The sequence below is a fragment of the Rhopilema esculentum genome, chromosome 19 (assembly GCF_057945365.1).
Source record: "Rhopilema esculentum isolate cy_ngs chromosome 19, ASM5794536v1, whole genome shotgun sequence".
Taxonomy (NCBI): domain Eukaryota; kingdom Metazoa; phylum Cnidaria; class Scyphozoa; order Rhizostomeae; family Rhizostomatidae; genus Rhopilema; species Rhopilema esculentum.
The window spans coordinates 7,886,264-7,899,058 of NC_142833.1; the positions used below are offsets into that span (position 1 = coordinate 7,886,264).

Here is a 12,795-nt window from a genome sequence, read left to right on the forward strand (position 1 = left end):
TTCTGACATTCGAAAATTCTTTAGGAAATTGAGACTCAAAGAATACTTTCATATTGTACGTCCTTATGAAGACAATAGTCTCGTGAAGCCCAAAGGCACAGTCTGTTCAATAGAAATCGGGACCCAAATTTTGACACATACATAGAATTTCTACATAAGTACCCTATCCAAAAAAAACGGTACTCAGATGAAAAATATACCCAACAATTTAACGAAGGATCAATGGAATGGAATCATGGAATTGAAAACAATAAAAATCACATTATAAAAGAAAGTGACAAAGAAGGAGTATGAGTGATTATGTATAGCGAATACTACAAAAGCAAAATCTTGATTATATTGCAAGACAGGGGGAGCAATTCAAAATTTGACCGGAACTTGGACAATGAAATACTGAAGAAGATAGAAAAATTAACATAATCATACAAAAACCAACTTACCAAAAAAAATTGAATACCTTACCTAAAGTACATGAACGTAAAATAATCGACCATGTAGTGAAACTGGCTAAGGATGGATACATAGCTGTGGAAAGATCTAACGATTTAACATTTCGACCAATCATAGCAGGTCCAAACTGCGTTACAAGCAATTTAAGCAATTTCATAAACATAGTTCTGAAGGAATACACGAAGCACCTACCAAGTTTTATTAGAGATGATATCGATTTTCTAGAGAAATTCAAATGTGGGCTAGAATCAATCAAATTTTGGGGGGAGAAGCATCCTGATAATTTTTGCTAAATATTTGCTTAAGGTCTAAATCTGAAGTACTAACCTGTTAACAAATCTGCTTGCATGGCCAATAAAAAAGTACAGATTATGAGTTTCATAGCCTGTCAAAAAAAGAAATTGCAGATGAATATGCATGCCATTTTTATCTTGCATTTGAATGTGTCTAAGTAACATTTAAGTTAAATTGAAGTTATAAAATCCATCAGGAAAATGAAGTGTTTTTAAAGATTTACGAAGGTTTGTCAATAGGGATGGTATCAAAGAAAGCAAATTGGTGCGATTGACAATCTTGTAACGCAGCTGTCGAATATCAATCTTTGGTTGCTTGCCCTATTTTTGAATGAAAATGCAAAAATTAGGAGGTTTCCTGTATACTGGGCGTAACTTAATGTCTGGCTCTCAATGGGGTGCAAAAATAACAAAGACTGTCATATAATGGTTTTATGCAATTTCATGTGTTAAGTAGGATAAAGTGTGTTATCCTTTGCTGTGATGTCCAGGTCCCTGAAGCCGAGGTATGCTCTTTACTTCCATTCATGGTGTTTCAGGCAAAAAATAAAGCAATTGGAAAATTCTAGTACTACTAGCAATAAAACTTTCATATCGAAATTCCAAATTGAAAGTTTCATTCAAAGAAAGCCAATTGTAAGAACTATCTTTAATTTATCAGCTAAAAATGTGGTCTGTAGAAATAAGGGTTCTACATTCTTGCTGCGAGTTTCACATTTAAACCAACCATCAGACAACTAAATTATATTATTATGATGCCTCACCAGACTGAACATAAACAACTTCAGTATGAATAGACCGGAGAAAACAGACATTTTCTATTTCCTAAAATTTTGAAGTATATCATTCTAAGATATACCAATTACATACCATTTTCACTGGGTAAAAGGCTGCTTCTTGATTGGACACTTTATTTTACACTGAAAATATAAAAAAACAAATAATTATGCTAAGCCCTTTTGCCTCTCATCTTGCTAATCAAAATGTTAGTTTAGCAACTATTATTGAATGTTTAACGTATTCAGAATATAAATATATAAACATGTGTTTTACAAGATTAGCATCTTGGCTTGCGTAGACCTTTGATTCCAAGAAAGTATTTTGTAGTTTATCAAATAAAGCATTACAATCATGCAAGTTGATGCCTTGTTTAAAGAAATTAATGAGCACATAAATGAAGCCTATACAATAAAAATGTTTTAAGTAAGGGAAGTAAGATGAACTTACTGATATAAAAAGGTGAAATGAGGCAAAGATGTAATGAAATTATGATGTAAACAAATTGGAAACAGCTACCATTATTCAAACTTGTACTGCTTCAAAATACCTACAAGAGTCATCGTAAAATAGCCAGTCTGTATTATAACGACGATGTTTTTAGATGATTTAGTCCGGCTGGAAAATTGCTTAGAATCAATAAAAATTGGTCGGAAAGTGCTATTTTATGATGACAGCCTGGTGATACAATTCGAACAAACAATATACACACCAGTCTAATGCAGAACTTGGTTGCATCTCTCGGGAAGATCAAATAAAAGGTGTTTTCTACTCGACACGTTTATTCCCAGAAAGCGAATAAGTAATTCTGACCTTAAATGCTTTACCAGTTCGGGTGTTATAGACATCAAAATCAATCGTCAACATTGCTGTTTGTTTTGAATATTAGATGAGAAGTTGAACTATAACCAAAGCGCTATCCAAAGGATTATCTCATATTTGCTTTTCGAGTCACTTGACAACGAGTACATGCTCGAAATCCAGTGTGTAATGTATGGTGATTGCACAGCTTTTTATTTTTTTATTTGTGGCTACCTAGCACCCGAAAGTAATTTTTAGAGCACTGAGAAGCTGTGCTTATCGATCAGTCCTTGTTCTACCTCTCGATATGATCACCTCTCCTGGTTCCCACGCCTGAAATAGCAGCTCTCCCCACTCTTACTAAAAGATGTACCCAGGATGCAGCTGTAATAGTACTGAGAAGCACCTAAAACTAAATCTCTTGAAATAAAAACTGGAAATGTTGATAGTGCTAGTGCAACTGGCATTTTAGGACGATTCTTTGTGCATTCACAACTTAGGTGCGGGCTGTTTGCGCACCCAAGATCTTGTCACAATGACCATGCTCTGCAAACTGGCTCGAAAAGTCGTGTTTTTCACAATCATATTCATTTTTGGTACTTAAATTATCTACTTATTATATTGACTTTATTTAGATAAAATATTATATGCCATTAACATGTTTTATTAGATTATCATTTAAATTGTTGGCGCGTCAATGTATTCAAGAAAGTTACGAGGGCTTTATTTCGAAAGGCTTTCTTAAGAACAAAAAAACAATTTCTTTTACACTTCTTTTGATAAAGCTTCTTCCTTTGAAAATTCAAGATAATTGAGATTTTTTTCTTATTGTAGAGAATGCTAATTTGTAAATAATTTCAGGGTGTTTCAACACATCTGACACTGTTATTTTTACTGTAGGCAACAGTAAGTTGAACAATATGAAATATATCAAACACCTATGGCTATATCAAACAAGAATAGCAGAGCTGTCCAAGACGCGCAATTTGTTTCAATATTGCTGTTTCACTCATAAAGTCTTCCTGTTTTAATATAAAACATAGTTGCGACCAAAGATGCATGCATCCCTGCCAAATAAAAACGAATTTGAGTGCTTCCAAAATGCATTGTAGGTTGCTGAATCTCAGAACACATCAAGACCGGTAGAAATAATAAAACAACATATGTTTACCAGTAAACAGCAAACTCAAGGCCTAAATGAAAATATATTGAAAGACTTTGCCGAAATAAATAGTCAAAGTAAGATGAAAATATTCTGAGGAAACAAAACCAGAAGAACGCAAAAGCCTTCATTGATAGAAATTTTAGGATTATTGGCAGAGAAAGAGGGTTCATTTTACATGGAATTAAAAAACCTTGCTACCAAAGAGTGAACTTTTAAATCTTATAAAGCAAAGAGTATGAACGTACTTTTTCAAACTACGCAGCCCCTTAATTATGTTGATATTAGGACTGGACAATTTCTTAAAACCTTCCCAAATGTCAATTGCTTCAAAACCACTATTTGGAAATAGAAATAACACGCAATAACTTAGCATAAGGTAACATAAAAACCTAATCGGTTGCAAAGAGTACTTATTTCGTTTATGCGCGTTAGATAAGCTTGAAATAAATACCTAATTGTCAAAAAAAATCATTTTAATCCAAATTTTGCATAGAATTTTTCATTTTTGAGCAGTTTCTTAAGGTTGAGAGTGTTTTTTATTGAAGATTTCCTAATTAAATGCGCTTGTCGTATTTTTTGAATTTGGAATCATAAAACTATTGTTTATATATCATTCTTACTGATGATAGGTTGCTTTTACAATACAAAGCCATTGTTTTGACCCACGATTAAAAAAAAACTAAATATTCCACATTTGACCAAAATGTTGATGTTTTTACTCTGTTAAATGTCAAGTGACAGCACTTCTATGTGCGTGTTCGCAATCATAAATGCTATCATGTATTGGAAAATATTCTAAATTACTTAATACGCTGCCATTTATCGCAAAATGTGACTATAAGCAAATGCAAGTTGAATGGCTTTAATTTTTAATTAGTATTGAATTGAAGGTGGTTGCAGTATTGGCACAGTCAAACTATTCATGAATTGCCACCGGAATTGTCTAGAAATCAACGCTATATTTAATGATGCTAGCCATCGCAAGAATCTGAAATAGGAAAAAAAATAACACAGAAAGTCTGAATCAATATAACTTTAGTATTGCTTCCTATCTATGTTTGTAGAGATATAAAATAGTGGAATTTGGTGAAACCTGTCATTGAGTTATGACTCCTTTTCAAATGGAGTATGGTTTTGGCCCAAATATTCACAGTTTCTGAATGGTATTGCTTTACGAAATATTTAATGATTATCCCTTGGATGACATTCATTACATTGGCGTAAAATCGGTGCCCTGCTCCGACGACGAATCTTTGTTTCTAAATCATAAACACGACTGAATAGCCGTTGATAAGAAAACACAAGATTTTGACAACCAATTTCAAATTTACAACAGGTTTTCTGTCTTTTTTGTTTTACAAAGAGCTAAAAGTAATGAATCGACTTCTAAATTTTTCCATTGATATTCTAGCATCTACCCAGCCTTTTGAGAGCGTCTTTTAGATAGATAGAGGGAAGGATGAAAAATCAAATTTTCAAGACAAGTGATTTCTTCTAAACTTTAATCATATAATCAAAAAACCCCAGAAGATCTTTTTGGGGATCAATTTCCTTCATCAAGATAAATAAATCTTGAAGACCAGTTTTGCATTTAGTTTCTCATAGATGGGATCAAATATTTTAAATAGCTTTTTATATTTTATAAAAGCTTATGATGTCTGGTTAATTATAAATTATCATGTCTGGTAGGAAAAAGACTAGCAGCCGTTCCTTTCAATTACTAAAAAACACTTAATAAAATGTTAAGACTTGAAATTAAGAAATTATTGAAACTTTGCCGCCGACAATGTTCTTTTGTTGAATTGTAAATCTTCATTAAACTTTGAAGCTCATAAGAGCTAATCAGTATAGAAGCCACCGGATCTTTCACAAATTTTCTATTATTAAATAAAAAATAATTTTCTTTGTTGATTCACTATATTTGCTTGTTTAAATTTATTCAAAAAATTAATTAAAAACACCGCAGGAGAGGCTGTGCTTTGATAGTGAAAGTTTGAAGCTTGTATTTGTGCGATTTTCTAAAAGAAATCTAATTTGTGTCCCTACTGACTTTCTGGCAAAACTTCAAAAATTAAAGATTACCGACATAACAAGTCCACAAATCAATTTTGAAAGGATATGTTTCTTCCCGTGTGTTGTTTATAGAAAAACTAATGCTAAATCTGCATCAAGTTTTGAACTTAATTGTGCACAAGGTGGGCAAAGGACAGGTGCTACAACAGAAAAGTAAATTTTGAAACAAAGGTAAGAAATGCAGTATTAGATTTTATTTATCTCCAGCTGGTGCAAAATTCTTACATTTATTTATGTTTACTTTAATGTTTGCTTTCGTGTTTATTTGTTTATGTTTATGTTTATGTCAACTTTTAAGATTCCTTGTTCGTTATGAATGATAATGAGAAAATGGATCTCTGTCAACTTCTTTAAATTCATTTTATTCATTATAACGAGAACACTTCTTTCAGATGTTTCAGAACTATCACAGTTTACTTGCTATTAAATTACGCAATGCTAGTTTGACTCATCTAAAGCTGTAACTGACCTAAGCACCAAATTATTCTTTATTTTTTTATAAAATTATTCAATTAGGTATAAAAAGTATACCAACAAAATGTTTATATTGTTACATATTCTGCAAACAATGAATTTTGTTATCAATGTAGCTAAAAATGCTAGCCATAAGTTCAATTTCAATTTTTTGTGATGTTTTACAGCGATTAAATAGCACTGGAGCAAGAAAAGGTCCTGAAAGTAATCACGCATCATTGTTTTCATTTGTTTTGGCAATTTTCTCAATTCACTCCTGGACGTAAACTGACTCGTTAGTCCTGATATCAACTACAGTATGTTTTCTGGTCCTGGTAATGGCTGGAGAGCGACCGAAGCTATTTTACGCGGTCTGCTGCTCTGTATCTATGTGAATTTATTATGGTCCCAAGGCTATCAAATTCTTTCGGTGGGCACTATTCAGTCCACAAGATTCAGAATAAAGCTAACTGGTTGTTCGGATTATTGTTGATAGTTAGGTATCTTATAGCTTACACATGTTCCTGTCAAAGATAAGGCAAATACTCAAGTAAAATGCTGTTTGTGGACGAGATTATTTTTCTCTTACAGGGACCTCTAAAAATGGTTCTTTTTCAGACGATGAATTAAGAACCTCATGTCTCCATGAATCTCGGTGATAATTTAATTCTTATTGGTTGGGTTAAACAATAGGTCTTTGTTACATGTTCCAAATTGCACTCCATAATTCGGTTTCTCAATTCTAAACGTACAGCATCAACTGTTTGTATGATCAGTATATTGTGCCAAGCCTTTATTGTGACAAGACAGTTGAGAATACAGTATGATATTCCATTTAAAGAGTCTTTTACACCCTAGACCACCAGTAGTTTATGTGTTATATTTTAATTTGCTTTTAACCACTTTCACGTTGAAATATTGATTAAATGATATAATGAATAATTGTGACAAAATTGTAAAATTTAAGATATGAGTTTATTGAGCTTAAGCTTAACTTATATCAAAACCATAAATGATGCATGATGAAGCGAAAATCAAACATGTTTATAACAACTCAACACAGCTTACTATTACGGCATGATTCAAGAAACAAGTATTAAAGCTATCATTGCATTAGACTTTTTCAACATTTTTCGATGCATTTATCAGTAATTGATGCACACTGGAATTGCAGGTCATTTGTCGAACAAAAACCGAATCATAGTGAATTGATACAATCGCAATTTAAAGTAATACTGGTAGCAGATTCATGAGATTAGGGTTAGTGGTTATCTAATTGGCTTTATGGTGGTTAATGATCGTTTAAAATTACCATTTTGGCTATCTTTGGTTATTTTAGTTATATTGTGATTATTAATTTAAGTCTACTATTCAAATTCTAACGATTGAAGAATGAATCCCTCAAATGGATCCATAATGATGAATATAATTAGAAACGTTTCTTGCTGCTGTGTTTGTTTATCATCAGGCTAATCGGGCAAAATCAAAGTCGAAGTGAAATTGAACTTTTTACTTTCTCTCCAGATTCCACTCCGAATTTCTATTTGCATAGCTATTCCTAACAACTGAAACTTATCAGTAGGTTCTTTTTTAATGTCTGTAGCATGTTACTTTAATTGTAATGGTGTCGATAAAGAAGCAAACATTTGCTACTAATTTTGTGCCGAAGGAGTGTTTTAAATTTCCTCCAAATTGTAATCATGAAATTGTGAATTTATTCATGTGCAGCATAGTGCGTAACATATACAGATGAATCTACCTGGTCTTTTCTGACTTTAAACAGCCTGAGTAGCATGGTGATATGTTAAATTATAGATTTGGAACATGAATTGATTTTACAAAGAAAATAAATGAAAATCTTTTAGTATTTGGGTTTAAGCAGCCTTTTTGTATGAATATATTCAAATATAAACTTATTTGGGACATGAAATGATTTTAGAAAGAAAATAAATGAAAATCTTTCAGAATTTGGGTTTAAGCAGCCTTTTTGTATGAATATATTCAATTATAAACTTAATACATAAGTGATATTATCATTGGCAAGAAACTTATGAGGAGATAATTCTAAATGCAATGAAAAAGAACAGAAAACAAAGACAAGGACACAGTTTGTCATTATAGAGTCTTGAGGGCAAACAATGGACAAAGCAAAAACACTTTAAGAGGCTCTTTAACAGGCATTCTTTTCTGATAATTTCAAAGAATGGCTTTTCAAGTTGAACACCCTTGAAGCTTGATTTCAAGTATGTGCAAAACACAGAAAATATGATGTATGTACTTTATACGTGTTGTCTGTAAAATTATGTATGTTAGAAACATATAACAAAATTTATTGCGAGCATGCTTAGTTATTGTTTAGAATAATTTTATGCTGAGTGGATTTGTCAAAAAGCAACCGCTATCAGTCGCATATATCGTTACCTCTGAATTTAATAAATTATTCCAATGTTCCAAGCTCACTGAAAATATTCCAATCGCACTCTTTCAACAGCCAGAAAACGCCGTTTTACCAACATAGGAACGCCTAATTCATTCTTTGCATCGCCCGTGACATATTTTTTGTTACGTAAAGGCAGCTTCAAAATCATAGAACAACTTCACAAAAATAGGTTCCCAAAATATTAACTCAGACTGATTCAATATTGTTTCTACCGAGAAGAGGAGGTGTTCCCCTCGCCCCTGTAGCTCCTCAATTGCTAAAAAGCATTTTATTTAATATTCTGCTTCTAGAATTAATGGTTCATCCAACAAGCATTCAAAGCTGTGTTAATGCTAAATGCAAGAGAGAAAAGTGATAAAATCTGCAGAGCTCCTAATGGATCTTCTTATATGACCATGCCTCCATTTAACTTATCAACCTTTTAACCAAAGACATAACTCGAATCTTGCCATTTTAAGAAACTAAAGACATAACTTGAATCTTACCATTAACGATCATTTTTCTTTGCAAAATTTTGCAAATGTGTTTACTTTTAATAAATACCAATTTTTTCTCCACCTTGTGACCTATATAACTATTCAAATCTTACCTGCAAAGCCTTTTACGATATGGCCTGAAATTTGTTTGTTTTTGACATCTGTGTTCGTCTGAGGAACAAAAATAATACGCACTCAAAACCAAGAGAATTGGTTTTTAACTTTAATTAGACTTTTGGTTGCTCAAGGATCAAACTGATATCAACAAGTTGGTTACAATTACGTGATGAATTATTTATTCAGCTTTGTCTACTGTCTTTGTACATGTAAAGATTTTCAAAGTGAGAGCTGGTGTCGTCACACCCAATTGTGTTATCACAGTCAAAACAAAACTATGTAATTTATGCCTATTTATGATAAATAGTTGTTTCTGACATGTTAAGTGAAAATTCTACAACAACACTAGCATTATAATTGAACGCAACTGTTCATGCTTATCTCCATGCTGTGTTGTCCTCTTCAGTTAACAGAAAACCGTCGTACCAACCAATGTTCGTTAGCATCTCATTCTCATAGACGTTTTAGTTAAATTTTTCATTTTCAGTAAATGTTCTATTGTATATATGAAGCTTATGATATTTGGAAAATAATTCCCTTAAAATCTGATTCAGTGCCATAAGAAGGAAAATTTGTTTGGGGGACCATTGTTTGAGAACAATAGGAATAAAATGAATTGTTCTTTAGGGACAAAGGATTTTTGTATTTTTTTCGAAGGGAAGGGGGTCGCGACATAACGGTACTAAAAAAGGTTTACAGAAGGATATGGGACGACAGTTGGAAACTTACTATAGTTTCATTTATGCTCAATGTATAAAACTTCTAGCAAGAGAATGGCATGCATATCATAGAAGAACTGTAGAAAAGTTCTAAGAAAAACGAAGGTTAGCATTATGTAAAATAAAAATCTCTTTGCTGAAAACTGGGCGGGGGGGCACGCGCGTAAAGAAGGCTACCGTAAATCCTCGAATTAGCCCCCTGGGGGCTTATTTATTCTTGATATTTTTGGTTGGGAACTTATTCGAGGGGGCTTATTTGCGGGGGCGGGTGGCTTATAAAATTATTGTAGACATTAAGAAGAAATTATTAAAAGACCTCGTTTATTTTAGTAGGAATTTCTTTATGAGCATTTAATTAATTACTACCAAAAGTATTAATTTGTTGTGTTAATTCAATAAAACGCCATAGGCAACCTCAGATAACGAAAATCATCAAATGGATAGGTCCAATTGGAGAATTTACGGTAGGAGTGGGGGCCCATTCGAGAGGGGGGCTTATTGAAAATTTGTAGATCTAGGGTGAGGGCTTGTTCGAGGGAGGGGGGGGGCTAATTCGAGGATTTACGGTATTTAGGAAGAATGATTTTAACAAGAAAAAGCTTTTTCTCTTCTTGACTACTTAACTTATAAATCACAAACCTGATCAAAGAATTAATAAATTTAACGAGGATAAACTAGGCGAGGGCCTAATGCAAGTATCATAGTGCGTTTGACTTACCAGCTGCATCTGATACGATTTCATTTACGGCTACCAGACACACCCGGGATCTTCATGTAGGAAATGACCGCTAGAGATTTTTTTTAGGTAAGAAAGCCTTAAAACGCGTCACCATCTTTCTAAAAATATCATTTAAGTACCAGTTTGTGACATTTTCTTTGTAATTCGAATGATTTTGTGAGTAGCAATTTATAAAATATTTCTTTCAATTTATTCCTTTCGAAAAAGATTTTAAAGTGAAAAGAGTGTTTCAAAACACATGCAGATATTTTGTTAAATCTGCATGGTCTCCTGCAATTGGACAAATGTCGAAGACATAAGACATTTTCCCGACGTAAAATTTGTCAACTTTACAAAAAGGTTCTAAGCCCGGTCAGTTAGATTGATAGCTATAAAATTTGTCAAAAAAGTATTTTTAGTATTTTTATTGAATTTTGTTATTAAATGCGCAGATATAGTTGATATAATCTGTTTGCTAACACCTGAAAACCCAGTTCAATAAAAGATATAGAGATGTTTGGGTTAACATAAAGAATTAGCTGATAGAGCAGGTCTCAAAGACTATGCGCTGCTTGATTGGTCATAAACCATTCTTTGAATGTTTTTCAAGTAAGGTTGGGAAATTTCAGATGTGATAACTAGATGAAGAGTAGCAACCAAAGCTTTGTACAACAGGCTATTTATATAATTATAGCTGCCTGTAACATGTTAGCAGTAATAGTACAAGATAAACATATTGTATAATGCGATAACTATTTGAATACTGGAATATCTCGCCATTATGCAAACAAGTTAAGAAATTGAATCAGCTAGCTAGTGATCAATTTCAAACTTTGAACGTGTGTATTCATCAAACTGGCCATTCTCTATGGTTATAAAATGCTGCGCCTGTAGCTACAATGCCTGTCAAAAGTATTTAGAACCCTTTGTCATATTATCTGAATTTTTCTATTTTTCAATTCGTTTCCCGAATGCTAACATTTTCACCTCTTCCCCCGAACAATGCTGACGGTTAAGAGGAAAAACGATCTCCTCAATCTTTTTAATTTTTTTTGCCGCAAACCAAGATAGTTGTACCTATTACTTTTTGTAGTCTTTAGGGCGGAGAGCAAGGCACAAAAAGCGTACGACTCGTAGTCAGATTATAAACTGACTGAAGGTAATTTACAAACGAAAGCGAGGTTAACATAAGGCCACGTGATATACAGTCTTACTTCACAAGGGATGAAGGGATCGAATATGAGCTTGAAAACTGACGTTCCAAAACTTCTGGGACATTTAACATGTGTAAATATGTCTAGTTATTTGGAAAAAGAATTCGTCTAATTTTCTTTTCTGTCCAATTTTCTTTCAAAGTATGAAATAAAGCAAAAGACAGGATATTAAGATGAAGAATGATTACATAATCCAAATACAAAATACAAAATATGTAGATAAATAATGTATACTAGTTTAACGTTAAGCAAAGTAAGGTACTTACATCAACCGGGGAATTCATAAAATTATGTAATATCTTTTAAAATTTGTCGCTTTTGGAATATCAGGACATGTTCGATGCTTTTTATAAAAAATGCTTATAAGGGCGCAGATACTCCATAGCCTTTCCAAGGAAAATTAGCTATAGGGGCAAACCTTTATTTATATAAAGAGAAGGATAATAGCCAATTGTTTAAAACAATGGACATACACTGGGACCGCCCCCCCCCCTTAGTAAGTTTAATAAAAAGGCTCTGAGAAACGTGTTTAGTTATAGTGCCACAGTGACGGTTTTTCATAAAAATTCAGCTTAATTCAGTTCAGTTAAATTAAATTTCATCAGCCAATACCAAATACAATTTACACACACAAAATACAGATCAAGTTACTAAACATAACTACACTACCCTACATCACATTAAAACATTACAAATTTTCATTAGCATTGGCTGACTAAGAAGGGTTTCTAGAAATAGGTTAACTGAACCAGATTACCCTCATAGATTAGAACAAGAGTCGATTAAATGAAAGTTCAATTTAGACCGAGAAAGTGAGATGGAACCAGCAAAACGTATAAATAGCGGCAGAGCATTCCACAATTTAGAGCCACAATTTGAATCCATATAGAGTTTTCCTCTTTAAAGAAAAAAACAGGTCCTCTCTGGTGGTTTAGCGTGTTCCAAACCAATGAACAGATTTATTGGGAGGGAAGTAGTATCCTGAAGTTTTGATATTCTCAATAAATTTAATAAAAGATTTGATTAAGCAATAGATGGTAGGAAGATTATACATCTGAAAACTTTCTGGTGTAGAATAAATAGTAGATTAAGGTAGAAA

The 12,795-nt window shown here is 32.8% G+C and overlaps 2 protein-coding genes across 12 annotated transcripts in view; one reads left to right on the forward strand and one right to left on the reverse strand.

The window, feature by feature from the left end:
* LOC135688582 (uncharacterized) overlaps positions 1-9,318 on the reverse strand; it is a 43,006-nt gene extending 33,688 nt beyond the window's left edge. Inside the window, exons 1-4 of one of the 11 annotated variants that reach the window (XM_065205496.2) lie at positions 9,042-9,318; positions 1,614-1,663; positions 778-835; positions 463-525 (exon numbers count right to left, since the gene is read on the reverse strand). In XM_065205496.2, the coding sequence (XP_065061568.2) occupies positions 463-525; positions 778-835; positions 1,614-1,616 (124 nt within the window). In that variant the 5' untranslated portion in view covers positions 1,617-1,663; positions 9,042-9,318. The other 10 variants (XM_065205500.2, XM_065205501.2, XM_065205498.2 and 7 more) reach the window with 10 other exon arrangements.
* LOC135688461 (uncharacterized) overlaps positions 5,684-12,795 on the forward strand; it is a 60,367-nt gene continuing 53,255 nt past the window's right edge. Inside the window, exon 1 of the mRNA XM_089114094.1 lies at positions 5,684-5,730. The gene's annotated coding sequence lies outside the window, so the exon portion shown is untranslated. The remainder of the gene's footprint in view (positions 5,731-12,795) is intronic.